The 21,319-nt window shown below is 41.1% G+C and overlaps 1 protein-coding gene and 1 long non-coding RNA gene across 2 annotated transcripts in view; one reads left to right on the top strand and one right to left on the bottom strand.

Moving 5' to 3' along the window:
- The first annotated feature begins 764 nt into the window (after positions 1-764).
- On the top strand, positions 765-14,822 carry LOC140321558 (uncharacterized). Its single transcript, XR_011918979.1, has 3 exons — positions 765-925; positions 13,434-13,594; positions 14,526-14,822. It is a non-coding gene; the product is annotated as an uncharacterized lncRNA (long non-coding RNA).
- A 78-nt stretch (positions 14,823-14,900) lies between these two features.
- LOC140337004 (MORC family CW-type zinc finger protein 3-like) overlaps positions 14,901-21,319 on the bottom strand; it is a 64,845-nt gene continuing 58,426 nt past the window's right edge. Inside the window, exons 12-15 of the mRNA XM_072420538.1 lie at positions 21,143-21,223; positions 20,085-20,415; positions 17,515-17,624; positions 14,901-15,257 (exon numbers count right to left, since the gene is read on the bottom strand). Of these exons, the coding sequence (XP_072276639.1) occupies positions 17,517-17,624; positions 20,085-20,415; positions 21,143-21,223 (520 nt within the window). The 3' untranslated portion in view covers positions 14,901-15,257; positions 17,515-17,516. The remainder of the gene's footprint in view (positions 15,258-17,514; positions 17,625-20,084; positions 20,416-21,142; positions 21,224-21,319) is intronic.

The raw sequence follows: 21,319 nt of genomic DNA, 5'->3' as shown, positions 1-21,319 counted from the left end.
GCTGAATTCACAGCCTGTACAGTACCAGTAGTCCCCTGGCTGAGGATTTTTGCCTCTGCCACAGGAGTTTCACTTTGACTTGGAATTGTAACAGCCTTTGCAAGGGTTAAATCATGTTCCAAAAGCATTCTCTTTCTAATATGGGCAGAATTTGTTTTTTCCACAACTTGATCTCTTATCATTTTCTCTGTTAAAGCACCAAAATCACAGGTAACAGCCAGCTCTCTCAATGTGCAATATAGAGTATTGTGGATTCGCCAGCAAGTGTAGAACATAAGCTGCCCTTCTGCTCCCAGGCAGTGAATAAGCAAAGCATGTTTTCCAGCATCAGGTAAGGAGTCCTGATTAGCAGCAAGTATGTAATTCACAAACATCCGAATCCAAGCAGTAAAATGCAGTGTAGGCTCACTCTGGTGTGGAAAAAAAAGGTGCAGGTGCCTTAGAGACAGAAGAGACATCTTCATCGCCAGATTTGTTGTGTCCAGTAATCAAGAAGGCTGGTAACTGAAGGGTTAAATAAGTATCGTTACAGGACTGTATAGTTGTTTTTCTTTTTCTATCTACTCAGTTTAATTGTACCTTGTAACCAGATGGTGAAATTTCGAAATGTTTTGAAATGCAAGGTTTGCCTTGCATATATAACACATCAAATAACACTGTGTGTGGCCAGAGGTTGGTTGCTGTGGGGGCTGTATGTGGGGCGGCGGCGTCCTTGTTTACCTATGTGTATGAAAGATTGCCTTGTCGAATAAAGAATGGAATACTCTTGTAACCATACTCAGCATGTGTGTGTGTTATTGGGGTATCTCTCCGGGCGTCTGTCTCTGTGGGTGAAGGAGAAGTCAGGGTGCATTCGAGGAATTAGAAGTAGAAGCAGATCCTTTCAGCTGGGGGCTCGTTCTAGGATAGAGCACGCAGGAATTCGGTAAGTGAGGGACATCCTCTGCCCTGCAGCTTGAGGGATTTCCGATCCTTCCCGAAACTCTCTGTTGCTTCTATTCTGAATCCAATTAAAATAGACTGAAAGGGAAATTACCTATCTTAAGGGAAGATAGACTTTGAACTGTGGACTTATTTGGGAAGTCCCCGGAATTAAATAGACTACTAGCCAACTCTAAATAGAGGAATTTTTAGGGAAGAATTTAACTATTGTCTGCACACTTGTTTCTCTTGTCAGACAATTTCTACCGCTTCTTATCTATCGCTTTCTTATACTCTTTTATATTTAAAGCATTAAGTGATTTTATCTGTGCTGAAGGTAAGCAGCGAACTATATTGTGATAGTATTGAGAATAACTTTATCTGCTTACAATGAGTGATACACATGGTAAGATTTCCCTGCCACCTCCTAATGAGCAAGAAACTTGTAAGAATTATGTAGCCTGGGTCTGTGGGACTGATTACTATTTAGTTACTCCCTGGGTGGATAATATGGCGGGATGGACAGAGGGGATGAAGAATGTAAATCCGTTCCCTCGGGAAGGGGCAGAGGAAGAGGTTCATATTCTGGAAGAGGGGGTAATAATAGAAACCGTCCTACAGGATGCTTTAAGATTGTCTTAAGGAGTAAACAACTAGAAAAGTGACATCTACAGGCCAGATGGATGAACACCACAATAATTTCAACCAGAAGCCTGCTGTCTCATGTTTAGTCCACACAAAAGTCCCATTGCTACTGGAGATCCCACACTGTGTATAGTAAATATTGAAACGTGTCCAATTCTACGTCTTGGGTGAAATGTAGGTAGTGCCTAGTCTTACAAAAAACCTGCTCATTCATATGCGAATATACAAACGCAGATAAAAGACAAACATTGGGGGGGCGTGGCCGGCCGATGGCGGACTGAGACGTGAGGCAGCACAGCTCCGCGATCTGAAGGGGGAAATGCCCCACTATTCAGCACATTAGTGCCTTACCTGCCACAGAGATGGGACCCAAAATGAAAGGGGGTCAGAAGGGCCTTACCGGAGGGGAGACGCCAGTGTCCAGGGGCATCAGGCAGCAGGGCCTGTTATCAGGCAGCAGGGCCGCGAGCGACCAGGCTGCAAAGCTGCGGCCTCAATTTACGGCCGGATCGCGGGTAGACGCTGACCGGATCATCCCCACGTCCACAGCACAATCTCCGGACCTGGATCACATGGACCACATAGGCACAGAAGTTCCTTCATCAGGGCAGGTAACTGCTTCCCCGGCTCCTAATTTGCTGAGCTCCAGTGCGTTATCCTGCTCGGGAGATTCTTCCAGGCCCATGTTTACTCAGGGGTTAGAAGAGGATGATTGGGATTGGAAAGCTCATCTTAGGACACTCCCTACACGTTCTGATTTGGATCATAGTATTGGGAGGTTGGAAGCAAGCTGTAAAGCGGAATTCCACCATATTCAACAGACCCTGCAACAGATGTCTAGTACTACTACTGTGCTTCAGAGTACTTGTTCGGAACTTTTTCTCAAATTGCTTCTCACGCCGCTATTCTAGAGCGTCAGGCGGCACAAATTGATATGCTCTACCTATTGCAGGATGACGCGGAGAGCCGTAATAGACGTAATAATATCCGCACTCGTGGGATACCGGAAACCGTACCAAATTCCGAGTTATACACTGCCGCATACACTATATTTGCTAATCTATTGGCGATCCCCCCAGATATGGATATTGAAATAGATAGGGTGCACTGGACCCTGGGCCCTCGGGGGAGAGATTCCCGACAACCAAGGGATGTGATCTGCCGCGTTAATTTTTACAGAACTAAAGAGGACATTATGAAGAAAGCTAGAGCTGACAATGTTATTGAATATGCTGGGGCCCCAATACAATTGATGCTGGATCTATCCAAACATACATTAGACCTCTGAAGAACTGTTAGACCTCTATTAGATGTGCTCCGAGATTGGAACATTCCCTATCGCTGGGGATACCCATTTCATCTTATTGCTAGATCTGGGGGTAAAAATTATTTTCTCAGAGGTCCAAAGGATTTACCGCAGTTCTTGAGCGACCTTCAGCTCCCTGATATAGGGTTACCAGAGTGGCCTGCAGTGCCGCTATCCCTGCCTCTCGGGGCCCCCAATCGTCTGGATCAGTACCATACATCATATTCTGCCTCTTCTGGAAAACCGCAAAGCCCTGGACGAGAGATTCATCTATGTCTGCGTCAACTTCGCGCCCCTAATGGATCTCTACACTCTAATTGATGCCTGGACACCAGCCCTGAGGCCCAATTTGGTTAGACTCAGCGGAACAGCAAAAGTTCTTCCTACCTACTGTGCCTTGAAACTTCCACATAGCCAAACTCTTATAAGGACAAATATGTACCCTGGACTTTATATTGATATGTCAATAAAGGGGTGTCCATAGCTTACCACAAATCAATCCCAATCCAGGTACTGGACACCTGCGTTGACCCGCTGGGTAGATATGTGTTTGCCAAGATATGTGTTTGCTATGGGAAAGGAAGTACACAGTGGCATCATTTTATTCCCCTAATCAACAGCCGACATTAGCAGCTGTCCAGTTCCTGAATAAGCTTAGTACATTCGCGGAAGGTGCTTTGATAATTGGAGGAGATTTTAATTTTCCTCTGGATCCTAGAGTAGACACGTCAACAGGTAATTCCTCTATATCTTACTCCAAATTGAATGCATTTAAGCCCAAATTGAGTGATCTTCAACTGATTGATGTGTGGCGGACCCTGCATCCTGGCGACAAGGATTACACGTTTTACTCCAATCCCCATCACACATACTCCCGAATAGACTATATCTTTGTCAGCCATAGGATCCTGGACTGGCACCCAGAGACATCTATTGAAGCCTGTCCATGGTCAGACCATGCCTCGGTTTCACTAATATTCCAAATTCCCTTTGTAGGATTCCAGGAGTGGACATGGAAATGTAACGACTCACTATTTAGAGATTCAGTTTGCGAGGGGATAGTCATAGACACCATAAGAAATTTTTTGAAGGACCATGAGTGGGACGAGACCCCTCTCCCTTTTCAATGGGAAGCTCTTAAGGCTGTACTCCGCAGGGTTTTAATTCAACAGGGGTCGAGACTTAAAAAAATCAGACCCCAAGAGATAGCCCATACGCTCAACAACATAAGGAAATTAGAAAGCTTGCACAAAAGTAATATGTCCTCGGATGTGTTTTTTGAATTAACTTCCGCTAGGAGACACTTATTAGAATTATATGACTTAGTTCACCAAAAATATAGAGATAAATATCGCAAATCCTATTACCAATACAGGGAAAAATGTGTCCGTCTTGTAGCGAGGGTGCTTCATCCCAGACCAGCTGCTACGTATATCTCACATATATGAAATCCTAAAGGTGATATTACTGCCTTTCCTCAGAAAATGTTATCGGCGTTTCAACAATATTGTGCTGATTTGTACAATATTCAAACTATACCGCATACCACTCCTTCCCTCCGGGACTATATTGCATCCACAGCGTTGCCGGATTGGATCCGGCAGTATCTGTAAGCTTAGAATCTGCCTTCACAGAGGAGGAGGTGTCTGCGGTAATTAAAACATTCCTGCTGGCAAAAGCCCGGGTCCGGACGTGTTTACACCAAAATTTTATAAAATACACGCAGAGGCCCTGGTCCCGTTTATGACAAGGGGGTTTTCCTCCATATCAGGACACTCTTCCTTCTCTGCTCAAAGCCTAGAGGCACATATTACTGTTCTCCCTATACCCGGAAAGGACCATTCTTTGTGTTCAAATTACAGACCAATTTCTTTAATTATTGAAGATGCTAAACTTTTATCTAAATTAATAGCCAACCGATTGTCCCTGTATTTACCGGACCTGATTCATACAGATCAAGTGGGATTCTTTAGCAGAAGGGAGGCCAGAGATAATACACTTAAAACTTTATTGATCACTCACGCGGCCAAAGTGTCCAGGACCCCTATGTGTTTGCTATCTGTAGACACGGAGAAGGCATTTGATAGGGTGAATTGGACATTTATGTATCAGGCGTTACGCCAGATCGGATTGGGCCCATTAATGATAGCCAGGATAGCGGTGCTATACTCAGCCCCTAGGGCTCGGGTAAGGGTCAATGGAGGCCTGTCGACTCCATTTCCTATTATTAATGGTACTAGACAGGGATGTCCACTGTCCCCCCTACTGTATGCTATAGTGATGGAACACCTGGTGGTGGCGCAGAGGACAAACCCGCATGTACAAGGGATCCAGATTGGAAAACAACACTATAAGCTGTCCCTATTTGCAGATGATCTGCTAATGTATATATCGTCCCCAGACTTCTACACCGGCGATTTTAGAGGAATTTGAGAATTTTGGGGTGTTGAGTAATTTCAAAGTAAATTTCGATAAATCCTAAATACTAAATGTTTCACTCCAACCTACCCAGGTACAATACCTTAGAAACCATACGTCTTTTAGGCATTGTAACGAGAAACTCAAATATTTAGGGGTCTTTATAACAACAGACCCAGCTAAACTGTACTGTTATAATTATGAGCCATTGCTGGGTAGATTGAAGGCGGAATTAGGAAGATATGATTTATCACCTGTCATGTTACACATGCATGGTTTGCCTTTCATTATGTGTGTCCCTTCTCTCTTCTACCATCATCTACCCTCATCTCAGTTGCATGCTCCTGTTATCTGCTCACAGCATGATTTTTTGACCTATCCATCTGTTCATCGGTGTATGATCTGCACAGTTTGGAATAAACTTCTTCAGGATCTACAAGGTGTCCTTTGGATTGAGTCACTGTCAGCCAATACACCTAAGACTGCAGTTATAGCCATCTCATCACAACTGTAAGTTACAGAGATCACATTGTAGTGCTTAGACTGGAGAGGCAGAACACTACCTCTTTCTTGGTTTGCTAGAATTAATACTCATAAAATATTTTACCCAAAATGTTGTATATCTTCCAGACGATCCCGATATAGTTACCGCCGGCCTTTATAGGCAAAATGCAGCAACTGTGCAGAAAGTTTTTGTGGAAAATGAAGCGTCCCAGAATAGCCCTCCGGTATCTTACTAGGTCTAAAACATTAGGTGGCACGGGTGTCCCTGATATCAGATGTTACTACAGAGCAGCCATGCTGTAGTTGACTGGTTTCACAAAAGAGACAGGAAGAGCTGGGTTTTATTGGAAAATATTTTATCTCCCATCGATCTTTGCCCCCTTTTATGGGTGGACAGGTCTGTGCTGTAATTACACCAACCGTTACCAATTGTCACCTCTGACCTTTTGAAGGAGTGGGACAACCTCATCAGGACAAGCCATGTGTCCTCCAAGATAGGACCCATGACCCCCCCCCCCCCCCCCTGTTTGATAATCCCTCATTTGCACCGGCGCTGAAAGCTAAAAACATTTTATCCTGGACAGCTCAGGATAATAGGCGGATATGCAGTATACTACAAAATGGGGGGGTTCCGCCCTCCTCATCTTTGGACGCCAGGGTGCAGAGGCTGCCAAACGCATGGCTACTATACAACCAATTATCCTCCTTTACATCGACATTTCTGGCCACATATCCCATACAAAGGGGCTACACGGCATTCGAAACATTACTATGTTCCATGAGTAGGCCGATCCATGTGATATCCCAGGTATATGAGATATTGATTAGCGTATACGCTAACAAGGCTCCCACCTACACGAGATATTGGGAAAAGGAATTGGGGGTAGTTATTTCCCCTTTAGAATGGGAGAAGGCATTTATTCTGACCCATAAAATGCCACTTCCTTGAAAGGCCCAAGAGACAAATTATAAAATCATTTCCAGGTGGTACTTACGTCCCACAGATATCCATCGTATGTCTCCTTCACTCCCCGACAGGTGCTGGCAATGTCACTCCCAACGGGGCACGATGTTACATATTTGGTGGGAGTGCCCTGGTATTCGTAAGTTATGGGATCAGATAGCTGACATATACAACAGAGTGACTGGTTCTGATTTAAGGATAACTCCTCAAATGTTGTTGTTGTCCATCCTTCCTGGGTCTATAAAGGCTAGTAAGAAAGATGTGTTTAGACACTTTCTTACGGCAGCTAGGACAATTATCCCTAGAAAGTGGAAACAGACCATAATACCCACCATGAGAGATTGGCTGGTAGAAGTAGTAGCAGAGGATGAGAATAAGATGGAGCAATATAAGCTGATATGGTACGCCTGGGATTGTTTCATAGAATCCCCCCAGTTTAAATCGCTCTGGCCGTGAGCCCAGAGTGCATGGGAGCTGTAGAGTTTGATATAGCTGGGTCTACAGTAGATTCAGAGACTGTACAGGAAACAGGCCAGTCGGGCACCCCCCCTACCCCTCACCCATTCCTATCCCTACCCCTGGGCTAACTATTTTGATTTTGAATAGGGATCCTTGTTGCATCCCCGGTTGTACCCGGAGAGGTTACAGAGAGTGGTAATGAGGCTCTCGAGGTTTATTTGATTTATCGGAAAAATTGTTTGATATGTGTGTTCCCTTCTGTGTTTTCCCCATACCCCTTTCTGTTCCTTCCCTATGGTTGTCCCCAATTTATATCAGCAATATTATGTAACTGTAAAATGTTACTTGTCTCAAGATGTGTTATTGCAATAGAGGGCCTTGAGCCCCCCATTTTTATGTATGTGCCATTTTATATGTGTGTTTGGATATGTTATGTTAAAATCAATAAAAAAAGGATTGAAACAAAAGACAAACATTGAGGTGGAATTAATTTTAAGGTAGAGATTGTGAAAAAAGGTAAATACTCAAATGTATATAAATTTTAAGAAGTTTAGGTTCTGGAATCCCTAAACGTTTTAGTCCATCATGCTAGGGAAATAAGAGGGGTTGTCCTTACTAGTCAACCATTAACGAGCAGTACAATAATATCAGCAATAATTCACATTAAGCAGATTTCATCAAAATATAAACTTTCAAGTTCCCCTTTATATATTAACTATTTTATTTAATAACTTTGCAATAACGATTGCACATGGTTAACCCCCCCTAGCGGTATCCCCGATTGTGACTCGGGGTGGGAAAAATTGAAAAAAGCGGTAACTCTGAGTCACACTCAGGTTAACTTTGGGGGTCCCTCTTACCTTAGCTCCGCCCTCCAGCGGCGATCGCATGAACCTGCTGTGATGGCGGGGCGCTTCTCCGTCGGGGGGCATGGCCGGGCGGGAAATTTAAAAGCAGAGTACCCATCACCCCCGCTGCACGCATCTGCAGTTAGTTGCGATGCACCATGCAGGTGCAGGAGATTTCCCGGTGGCAGCACCCCCTGGATTTCCTGGAGCTGCTCCCTGCTCGCATCTCCTGGAGGCTGATCTCCGGGTGATGTGGTGGGGATGTCCCCGCCCTGCTTCATTCCCCTGCTCGCATCTCCCGGAGGCTGATCTCCTGGTGATGCGGTGGGGATGTCGCCGCCCTGCTTCATTCCCCTGCTCGCATCTCACTTGTGCAGAAGTGGTACTGGTCCAAGAACAAAATGGTTGCCACTCCATTCTTTGGCACAGTCATGCCTCATCATGAAGTACCTGCACTTCGCAAACAATGAAGAATTTGATAAGACTACCCATCCTGCACCAAAACTCAAGAAAATTTGGGAAGTATCTCAGATTATTCTACAAAATTTCCAGCAAATCTATGTGCCAGAAAGAGATGTCAGCATTGACGAAAGTCTAATGGCTTACAAGGGGAGGCTCAGCTGGGTGCAGTACATTGCATCAAGGAGGGCACGATTTGGTGTGAAGACCTATATGCTGTGTGAATCTTCATCTGGCTACATCTGGAATATGGTACTGTACACTGGAAAAGGGACACAGTTCAACCCCAGATATAGCCAATATGGATTGGCAACATCTTCAGTGCTATCCCTCATTGAGCCATTGCTAGGTCAGGGCTATTGTGTCATAACTGACAATTTCATGATGCCTCCACCGTTCTGGTGTACACAAAACGTGGGAAAGAAGTGATGAAGCCACAGGTGGTGATTGACTACAACAACACCATGGGAGGTGTGGACAGAGCTGTCCAAGCCATGACATTCTACCCAGCGATGAGGAAACAGCAAATGAAGTACTACAAAAAGATTTTCAGGCATCTAGTTGAGCAGTACCTATGGAATGCCTAAGTTCTGTACAAAAAAAATCAGAGGCTTGTGAATCATTCAGACTTCATTTTGCAAGTTTCCGAATCCATAGTCAAGAACCACCAAACACCATCAGTGGCTATGAATAGACCTGGACGTCGTGCTTCCACCATTGTCAACCCAGAACGCCTGACTGGTCGTCATTTCGTTGGATACATCCCACCAACCCAGAAAAAGGCAGCACCTACAAGGATGTGCGTGGTTTGCTGCTTAAAGACCGATGACAGAGGAAGGAAGAAACGCAAGGAAACCAGGTTCTACTGTCCTGACTGTGATGTTGGGCTTTGTGCAGCACCCTGCCTCAAAATCTACCACACCCGGGATGTCTACTAAAAATGTTAAATATTTTTTTTTCTAAAATCTGCATTTAATTTATCTTATTATTTATCAATAATATTGCACCCTTGTTTGGAAAATTTCAGTTAGATTTTTGATAAATTACACTGTTGTGGTCTATTATTTCATTATTTTTTATAATTATGTATTATAATTATGTATTATATTATAATTTATGATTATAATATAATAAATAAATATAATTATTATACCCGGGAGTTAATCCTAAGAATTACAGGCCCACAATATAAACAAAAATGTCTACGCAAAACATTTTGCATCAAAAAATGACAGAATTAGAACACTAGGGGGGTTAAACCATGGCAGGCCATTGCTCCCGCTAATAGATGTTGGAGAGGTCAGAGGGAGGTAGGTACATTGTACCATATATTCTGGACATGCCAAATCCTATCTCCTTACTGGAAACTAATTAATGATCTACTGGAGGGAATATTTGGGAACTAGATAACCATGGATGTTGTCACACATCTAATGGGTCTGCCCATATAAAACCTCTCTAAATGTGGCAAAAAACTGGCTTTCCATGTTTTGACTGCAGGTAAATGCCTCATATCGAGACATTGGAAATTGACCTGCCCCTGAGAATGTCAGATCTGTATGCTGGAATTAGGGAGGTCCAGTTCATGGAACACCTCACAGCCAGGGTACATGACCGAGTAGATAAATTCACAACAATCTGGGAACCATGGGACTCTTACATATTATCTCCTACCTGAATATTAAGTCAATGTACAGGTTCCTCCTCTTGGGGGGAGTTCTAGTAAGTTACTGATGTCTTCCTGTATCCTAATAGCAGTATCTAAACTAATGTAATTAGTTTCTTCCCACATTATTGCTCCATGTTTTTTTGTTAATTTCAGTGTAAGAATTCAGTGCAAATTTATTCATATGCTGCTCACTGATATCAGCTGTCATGACTTGTTCTGTTACTGATCCCTTTTTTGGTTGTTTAAACTCATTGAATGCCATATTATTTACTGTTTATGTTATTTATGTTGCTACAGACTGAAGGACAAACCCACAGGCTCCTGGGATACTTACACTATATGCCCAAGAGGCTGCAGGCTGCTCCTTCTGTGCTTGCCCAAGATTGAGCACCAGGGGCATTCCACATGTGTAAATGAGCCAAGGCATAATCTAATGAAAATGGAGAGTGAGATCTCTGTTCACTTTTTACTTTTGAAGGCCCCCTCACAACACGTCACCTAAACTTGTGCAGAACGAGATTTAGTGACATTTTCAGCTAACATAAAGAAAGAAGATAGAAGTGTAGGGTAGAAATTATTACAGCACAGGATTCATTGGGTTTAGTAAGTACATTTATCAAATGCTTTTCAGAAAAAAAAGTAAGTGAAAAAAAAGTTCTGCTTTATCAATATTTGTTATTCATGCGGTGGGCGGGAGTGCTAGTGATCAGCTGCAGATGTCTTCCTTTTGCCTCAGACTATTTTCTTATGCTGTGATCGCTGCTGGTTTCCACTCCCTGTTTTCATATGATGTTTCACCTGTTGGCTTTATGCCTGAAAAATAATTTCATGGGGTTAGCTGTGCAGAATGTTCCGTCCTCTCTATACGTTACTTTGTGGTTCGTGTGCAGTTTGATGTTCAGTGAACCCTCCTATCCCCCAAAAAAGAGAGTTTGTGGAAAATTTTGAGACTTTATTAGAAAGGACAGAGTGGGGTAAAACTGTGAAAACAAATATGAAATATCATCTGTTCAAATACAAAATTTTAACAGCAAATATATAATTTATTTCTTACCACCAGGTATCAATAAATACCACTATTTCATCAGATGACAACAACAAGATCATTTCAGAACCACACTCGTGATATTTACCTGTCCCCATTCCCTCCATCTTCTTCTTTCTTCGCTTCCAGGGGATGATTTTAGGCCATCTTGATTGGTTGGGCCAGGATAACAGATTTCATTCATTCTTGGCACATGCAGGGGAGACCGGTTATCCCAGTAACCAGCTAAACTGCACATGCTCAGTTTTTTTAAAAGATACCTCAAACTATGAGGCAGATTGGAGGGATTTTCCCTGTCTATTTCTGCTATTATTACCTACCTTTTTGTGGATTTTTAAAAGAGGAAGCTCACCTTTGCAGAGCTCATCATCCTTACTTGGAAAATATTGCATGTCAAGACCTAGAGGTCACTCATTACTTTGAGCCTGGTAATCCATTGTAAGAACTAGTAGGATAGGTGATTCTTCTCTTTCCCAAAGATAATATATGCAAGCTGGCCTCTTTTAAGTTATGAATTTTAAGGTGTTTTGGAAAGAAAAGAAAAAGGTTTAAGGCTCAAAATTGTAAAAAGATAAATATGTATTGATATACTTCAGATTCATACATAATTATTTATTACATCAAGATAAGTCATATCCCTAATTCTGTTATTCTTCACAGAGCTGGGATATCGTATGCTATACAAAGATATACTAGCAATGGTAAATCATAAATGACCTTACTTTCTTGGCGGTTTGGCTTCTTTAGGCGTACAATACTGTGTTGGAGTTTTTATGGTCCGTACATACAAAACAATACACATTGAGAAGTACATGCTAATACATCAAACATATATGATAATACAAGAAGGTGATATAGTGAAGTGTCATGAACATAAAAATTATTTTAAGGTTGAGGGTTGAATTCTTCATCAATCATGCAAATTAAAGAACAAATAACCAGTAGAAGTATAGAATTTTTGTAGACTCTCGGCTGAAGGTGCTTACAGATTTAATTATTAACTATACCCTGATTGTAATGCACCTGGGCACACAATGGAAATGACAAACTGGATTACCATAAACCAACACAAAGGACGCACCCACACTGTGTTCACAGAGGCTTATAGTGGGCAATGGTGTTCAGGACAGGTTCTCCTTTAATGGTCAGAGTGACCAATGACCCCGCGCCACCTGGCGCCATTTGATTGCAGGGTAACTGAATCCCCTGCGGCCGATTGGCCAGAGGGAATTCAAACTTTGTCCCGCCCAGCGAGGCAGCCGAGTGGTAGTGCGCACAGCTCTTCCCACAGCACCCCTAGGACGTGCCCTACTTTGCACATCCAAAGGAGTGCTGAGAACAGGGGTTTCTGTAATCACATCCATAGAGATGCAAGGGAGAGACACGCTGCTGCAGCTGGGACCCCCAGGGATGCCGCGGGCTCGCAGGAAAGGTAGGTTCCTTACACTGATATACCTTGTCATCCATGTCATAGTGGTAAGTCAAGCCTTCTAATCTCCCTAGAAGTCTTCACTCCCCCAGTTTACCCCCATCCCTTTCAATACTCTGTTTTATTTTTATACGAAAACATAATGTTTACACCCCATACAGATTTATATACAAATAATATGGCTGAATAGTTTGTCATCTGAAATTATATATACACTGGATGAATGGACTGGAAACATTTTTGAAACACCACAACCAGAATATGAAACATCAGTATTAATTCCTCCTTTGCTTATTGTATAATGCAGAGGTTTGTAACACTTATAAATATAGATATAACATAGAAAAATGTTATATTTTTATGTCTCTTTGACTAATACTTAAGTAATAACACTACTTCCAACTGAATACTTTATCCACTAACAGCTTCAGCCGCGACTTTACAAAATTCTATAAATACAATTACCAGTCATTTGCAATGTAAGTAACAATACCCTAACTATAGAAATAAATAAATTGGATACAAAACCTAAGTTATTGTTTTGAACATGTCTATGTAAATATGTATGTGTGTACATGTATGTATGTATATTTATGTGTATATTCACATATGTATGCATATACCCATGTATATAAAGTCTCAATCTCAACCTGAAACTATACATTATGATACATGTGAACCTAGATACAGTATTTACAGATGTTCTCTATTTTGCATGATTGATGGAGAATGTAATGACACTTCACCATAATTACTTCTTGTACAGGTTGACAATTGAAAATCCGGCCATCAATAATCCGGTTCCTTCTGTTTCCCAGCATGAATTTTGGAGTGCATTTTCAATTAATGTTGAGACGCCCCTGCTGCCTGCTCCCTGTGCCAGATGTCCGCGGGTGCTGCGAGAGGAAGGCAGGTCCGTGTGTGGAGGTGAGTATAACTTAAAAAATCCTTAATTTTCAAAAATCCAGCACACCTCAGGTCCAGAGGTTGTTGGATTTTTGATTGTCAACCTCTATTATCATATATGTTTGATGTATTAACATGTAATTCTCAATATGTATTATTTTGCATATACAGACCATAAAAACTCATTTACAGTATTGTACCCCAAACTGTCAAACTGTGGCGAAACACGTCCCTAAGACGGGCCAAGGCACAGAGTTTAAATGGCAACCTGGTTTTCTCCAAAGTCTCTAATGGTGAGGCTGGTTACCACCAGGTTGCGGTCCTTGGGCACACCAGGGTGAGCAGAAAGATACACAGTACTAAATCACTAAGCAGAATAATCGTCAAGGAAGTGCAGGCAGAAAGCAAGAGAGGTCAGGTCACAAGCCAGGGATGCAGGCCCCAGTGACACAGGGGCCACTATGAACACAGGAGACTCTGGAAGTAACAAGAGGCACAGGTGACACAGGAACAACCTCAGACGGACAGGAACACTGGAACAGCACAAGGGAATCGGCTAGGAAACACCAGACAGGGCAATAAGGGGATAACACAGCAACAGGTGTACAGGTGTACAGGAACTAGCTCAGAAGCTAGGGGGAATTGTGGATGTGATGCAAGGATGTACTGTCTAGTTAGAAGTGCTTGAACATAGCTGCAGCAATCTCAAAAGTTCAGAATACAAGGGTACAGCGTACTGGGCCATTTGTATAGGCAAAGCCCTAAAAAAAAAAAAAACAATCGCGCTGAAGATGTCCTGCACATTCCCACTGGCCAGTTAGGCAGCACAACATAATGGTGAACCAATAGGAATGTAAGGGGTGGGACAACTCTCCCTAAATATTTTGTATGATCAGTCACTACACATTGTGCTTTCTCTAAAGAAAATCTCAGAGCATAAAATTCTTTATAGGTGCCATTGCATATAAAAGTCAGAAGAGACAGCAGCTTTGCCTGGAATTCATCTTTCACATTGGCCACAGTACTGATTTCAGATTTTGGGATACAGCACAGCAACATTTCTTTTCATGACAGACCAGCAGATGACAGCCCACCAGCAACACGTTATAATGGAAACCATATAGAATAGAATGTGGACTGTTGATACTATCTACATCTAAATGTTTTCAGGCTATATCATTCATTGCCAACTTTGGTTAAAATTGAGTGGTTCCTGTGTGGCTTCTGTATTGTTTCTTTTTACTTTGTACTTACCTTGTCTATTTTCTTTTACAATTCCAAATAAAAAAAATGTTATAAAAAATAATGGAAACTTTATATGTTATGCAAGGGTTAAAACATGACAGTTTTAATAATGTTTGAGAGATAAAAGAAAACGTGTTTAATCTTTGAATATTGATTACAATTTATTTTAACTTCCTTTTTTGCTTTGTCAATTTAAGCATGAAAGTACATTTCTCTCCTCTTGAATAAAATATAACCATCAGTTTGCGGATAAAAGAATAATAAAAATAGGAATAATCATTTTATGATCTTGAAGAAGCCATGAAGTCCACAAACTTGCAGTCGACCCAACATCAAGCATTTTAAAAATTTCAGAGAATCAGTAAAGCTTAATTGTGCAGCAAAGTTATTCATTCTCATTGACTTGTTTCTTTGCTTGTTCAACATTTGAAGCTTTGTGCTAGAAAGACAAAGATCATATATTTATTTATATTTATAAGGGTAGGAAGTGAATGCTATATACATATACAGACATGACATACATTTAAAATAGACATCATAAAAATAGAACTGCAATTCCTGATTTAAAAACAAATGTTTACTGATTAAATCTAAAACATACAAATAAGAAAATCAGATTTAACAATGAATTACTGATGTAAATAATTATCACCACATTTTTACTTAATATAAAAGGGTAGAGAACCATTTTATATAAGGCAAAGAATTTTTCTTTTTTTTATCAGTTAAAGGGAAGGCCCCTCACACCCACCATTGCCACAGTGGGTTAAGACTGAATTGGAAAGCCCACAGCCTCCTGGAATACCTACGTCACATATCCCAGAAAACATGCGCAGAAGGGATTTTGTTCTACTTATAAAAAAAATGCATAAGAAATTAGATCGACACTTTTTTTTCTGTGTCAGGCCCCCGCCAGGATGAACAAGGAAGATGGGGTGGCATGGGAACAACTTCACTTGTATCGTGGAAGGATTACCAACTCTCCACCGGTAAGACTAAGTGTATTTTTTTTTTGTTCCACTTTAAAGGAGTAGTAAGAGATTCAATTGCCAGTATAGGTCTTGACTGGATTCAATGTAAAAAGCCCTGGTTGCCCACAGACTCTCTGCACAATGTTCTGGGCTAAAAACATTAGAATGTGTATTATTGTGAATTGGTAAATGGCATTGTATCTCCTTGCACACCTGTGGGTGTCACTGTGTGTTATTGCCTACCCATTTTGACCCTAAACATGAAAATGGTGCTATTGTGCTACCCTCTTAACCCCCCTAGCAGTAATCCCGAGTGTGACTCGGGGTGGAAAAAACATGCAAAAAGTGGTAACCCCGAGTCGCACTCAGGTTAACTTTGGGGGTCCCCCTTACCTCAGACAGTCCTGCTGTGATGCCGGGGGTGCCTCTCCGCATCCCATCTTACTGCAGATGCCATCACCAATAGTAAATTCCGGGGCTGATGACAGCGGCGATTTCCTCCTGGAATCACCCCCGGAATTTACTGCAACTGTTCTCATTACCCAGAGATCAGCAATTTTGTGTGAAAACATATATGCTGTGCGAATCCTCATCTGGCTACATCTGGTATACGGTACTGTACACTGGAAAAGTGACACAGTTCAAGCCCAGATATAGCCAATATGGATTGGCAACATCTTCAGTGCTATCCCTCATTGAGCCATTGCTAGGTCAGGGCTATTGTGTCATAACTGACAATTTCTACACATCTCCTGAGCTTTATGAGTTCCTTCTGCAACACAGAACAGATGTGTATGGAACCGTTAGGGCTAACCGGCACAACCTGCCAGCACTGTTTGCAAAAGGGAAGCTGAAGACAGGAGAAATTGTTGCCTGGCAGAAAGGATAGATGATGGCCCTGAGATGGCGTGACAAGATGTGTGCCTGATGAGTACTGTCCATGATGCCTCCACCGTTCTGGTACACACAAAACGTGGGAAAGAAGTGATGAAGCCACAGGTGGTGATTGACTACAACAACACCATGGGAGGTGTCGACAGAGCTGACCAAGCCATGACATTCTACCCAGCGAGGAAACAGCAAAGGAAGTATTACAAGAATATTTTCAGGCATCTAGTTGAGCAGTGCCTATGGAATGCCTACGTTCTGTACAAAAAAATAGTCAGAGGGCTGTTAATCATTTAGACTTCATTTTGCAACTTTCCGAATCCATAGTCAAGAACCACCAAACACCATCAGTGGCTATGAATAGACCTGGACGTCGTGCTTGCACCGTTGTCAACCCAGAACGCCTGACCGGTCATCGCTTCGTTGAATACATCCCACCAACCCAGAAAAAGGCGGCACCCACAAGGATGTGTGTGGTTTGCTGCTCAAAGACCGATGACAGAGGAAGAAACACAAGGAAACCAGGTTCTACTGTCCTGACTGTGATGCTGGGCTTTGTGCAGCACCCTGCTTCAAAATCTACCACACCCGGGATGTCTACTAAAAATGTAAAATTTTTTTTTTCTAAACTCTGCATTTACCTTATATTAATATTTATCAATAATATTGCACCCTTGTTTGCAAAATTTCAGTGGGAAATTTTTGCTAAAATATTTTTTGATAAAATACATTGTTGTGGTCTATTATTTCATTATTTTTATAATTATGGTTAGGGTTAGGAAAGCAGAAAGCAGAATAAATAAACAATACAAATAACATCCATGATACTGGGATTACCTTCAATCTCTCGAAGTACTGGCCACATTCTTTTTTTCATTGTTTTTTTCAGTGTTATTCCTACTACGTTTACAATCTAGCTGTGATTTATGTTGCTTTATGTACTCATTCTGTAAAGATAGGAAAATAATGTTCTAAATATTTTATAACTTTTTTAGAGACTTTTAACTTTGAGATCTATACCTAAAAGTGCATTAAAAAAACGAAATCTGCTAGACAATGGAGAGGTTGAAAATAAAAATGAAAAAAAGTAACATGGTGGCAGATTGGTTAGCATTCTTGTTATACAGCACTACCTTTTGAGTTCACCGCTTACCAAAAAAAATCCCTGAATGAAATTCTTTATACTTTGTCAGAATTTACAAGGACTGTAGGGTCATTGAACTATCAGATCCTTTAGTAGCAAAGACTAAAGGTCTCTAGCCTGGCCTTTGTGTGGCAGGCGCAGCACTATGAGGTGCCTTGTGCGCTGTGGCATTAGAAGAATTATTATCTCTGTCTCTCTTTAGTCTGATCAGACTGTCTTTACGCTATAATTCCTCTAATACCATTCCATAAAAGTAGTAGGTTTAAAGAGCACACCAAATACTTTAGATAACTTCTTTATTAACTTCAAACTTTCTTCATATAACACTGCTGATTCTGCAGCAGAAAGTCTATGTACAAACATGTGTTGAATGAGGTATCACAAAATGATGGTTGAAGTTGGTTAGTTTGTTTGCTGATGATAATGATACTGATACTGGTACTGGTGATGGTAATGATAATGGTGGAACTGTAAGCAAACACATGAGAGGTTCAGCAGACAGTCCCAATCACTATTAAACTACAGGAATCTATATAACTGCATCAAATACCTTTTTGGCCTCTCCTCTCCTCCTCCTCCTCCTTCTCCTTCTCCTTCTCCTCTCCCTGGTTTGCTAGGGAATTTCCCCATAGACACAGTGTAAGGCTGGTTGTGATTGGTTGAAGCCTCTGCATAGTGTAAGACTCACTGTGATTGGCTTACCTCTTCTAGCTAGATAATGACTCTTAAAGGTATATTTTCCTTTTCTGTCTATGTTAACAAAATGCATATATAACTGTTATAAACATTCACAACCATAAAATACAGTGATAACTCTGCGTCTAGCTTGAGCATATAAGCTGTATAGTGGGGTTATTGGCAGGTTTAGGTGTATACAGAATATACTGCACTAATAACCTAGGACAGGTTTTAGCTGGCCAGCTACACTTTGGTCCAATGGCAAATTGTGTGCAATCTGGCTATGTTACCCAAGGAGAAACGTGCTCCATGTGCTTTTACCATATCTATTCTTCTATACTTCTAAACAAAAGAACCCCTATAATGCAATTCAGTAATTAGTAACAAACAATCTGCATTTTATTAGTAATGAGAAGGTATGCACCTTGACAAAGGAATCAGGTTCACTTTAAGAGAGTTATATATATATATTCTGCCGACCTCCACAGACTTGAATAGAGATCACTGCCCTATCACAATAGCAAACGTAAACCAATGTCAAACATTTTAGATAGAATTGCCAGTGGAATCCAAGTCTTCCTGTGTAGGACTGCAACATTTCTAAAAATATAATTACCAATGACTAACATTCATTCTTCACTTGCATTCATAGTTTTTTTCCCAAAAAATGCTGCTGGCTGCCTAACTCCTATTCAAACACTAAAATGTACTAGAAACTAAAACAACAACTGGAACAATAGAAAAGTCCAAATAAAAAACTGACTTCCCAGCAGTTGACCGTGCAAGAATGTTAAACTCATGGCTGATTATTTAAACTAGATCTTTTGAAATGTAAAGGAAAAAAATCCAAATAATGCAATATACTGTAGAGAGGAAGAGAAAGGATTTGGGACATGGTTGAAAGTCAGTTACTATTACACAGTATTTATATAGCACTACCATAACTAACCGTCCCTGAAGGAGCTGACAATTGAATGTCCCTACCAAAGTCATATGTCATTAATGTAGTCTAAGGTCAATTTTTGAGGGGAAGCCAATCAAACTTACTGCATGTTTTGGGGAGGAAACTGGAGTACCCAGAGGAAACCCACGCAGACACAGGGAGAACCTGCAAACTCCATGCAGATAGTGTCTCAGGTGAGATTCGACCCTCAGACCTAGAGCTGCAAAGGCAAGAGTGCTAACCCCCGAGCCACCGTGCCACAGTTTAATTAATAAAACAAAACAGAACAAATATTGCATGATTAAATAGTAAAAAGTGAACTATAACAACTGTGTATTTTCTCTTCCAACATAATAAATTTAAGTAAATGTCTACAAGCTGGAACATGGACTTGATGGTGGTAATGATCCCCACACGCTATGTGATGCGTCAAGCTGGCGGAACACTATATCAAGCTGGGTTGCCATTTTCTTCACCTCTCATGCTGTTGACTTTCCCCCTATTTACCTGGTTGAGTCTGGGCTCAATTTTCATTGCCTCCAGATTGTTGTTGAGCCTGTGCAGCTCCTGTACACAATGTAAAATATGCTCACTGGAATTGTCTTGTGTGGGCTCTGGTACAGGATTGGTCCGAATACAAACCTGGGAAGTTTCTTTCTTTCCTTGCTTGTCTAGCACAGCAGCTAACTGGTCCTCTAGGTGTTTCATCCTTAAACTGAGTTCTTCATAATGTTTGGCATAGCAGTTAGAATGTGCTTCCTGTTTAACATTCATTAGTTCAATTTCACTTTGGGCGGCTGCAGTCTTAGTTTTTCTGTTTAACCTATGCCTGGAGCTGTATTGGGATTCAGAATTACTGATGGACTTTTCTTCAGTGGCAGCAGTTGTATCCTTTTCATGGTCGCCTTTCAGAAGAATGTGAAGCTTTTTGGCAGGGCTTATTGAGAGTTCAGAATCACCTGGACAATTTCGCCTATAGTTACAAAAGGAGAAATATGCAAAAGGCAACAAAAAATTTAGAGTAACATTTCCGCTTAGCAGCAGCAAACACGCGCATTCAGTTATTAACTGAATTACTAGGAAACCTTGTTCTACATGCTTCTCTTTAAACATTTTTCTTTTGCGACTTCGACATTTTTGCTTTATACACATGAGCATTTTTTTTTATTTTTCTGCAGCAGCATATGTTTTGATAGGTGTAGCCCTAACAATTGAGGGTAAAGTTGGAGATTGACATCAATGCGTTTCCTATTGTCTCTTTATGACACCTGGCAGCCTCACCTCACTGGTCAATAGCTATACAAACACACTTCTGGAGCAAAATGGCATAGTAAAGATTGTGATATATATTTACTAAAACAAAGATAAAAGTCTATTCAAAATAGATACAACTGAATCTGGTCAATGACAATGGATCTGCTTGCTTTATTTTAGGTAGCAGAATGGAATGAATGTTTTCCTTCTTACTGGCCTGCAAAATGATACAAAATAGAAGAAAAAACAATACCTTTTCCAAAATTAAAAAATGGTTGTTTCAGTAGTTTAAATAAAAAATGAAAATACTTTCTAGTATTCAATTTGTCCTGCAAAAACAGAAATATGTAAAATGTGGCTGCTTCAATTTTCAAAAACATAAACTAGACAACTGAAAAAGACTAATGAACAGGACAACTTAAGACAAAAGTTTATACATTACTAACCTTTTTTTATTTGCCCTTTCATAAATTGGCTTTTCATAAAGTGTGATTTCATCCTCAGACTCCTCGTTTGCATTGCAGTCTCTGTTTTAATCAGATTAATTGATGAATTTGGGGATGTTAACATGCACACCAATCAGGAAATCTGCTGCCCAACATATCATTGTGTGGTTACCCTTA

The sequence above is a fragment of the Pyxicephalus adspersus genome, chromosome 1 (assembly GCF_032062135.1).
Source record: "Pyxicephalus adspersus chromosome 1, UCB_Pads_2.0, whole genome shotgun sequence".
NCBI classification, from domain to species: Eukaryota; Metazoa; Chordata; class Amphibia; order Anura; family Pyxicephalidae; genus Pyxicephalus; species Pyxicephalus adspersus.
The sequence above is the reverse complement of the archived record's forward strand: the minus strand, read 5'-3'. Positions and strand labels throughout refer to the sequence as shown.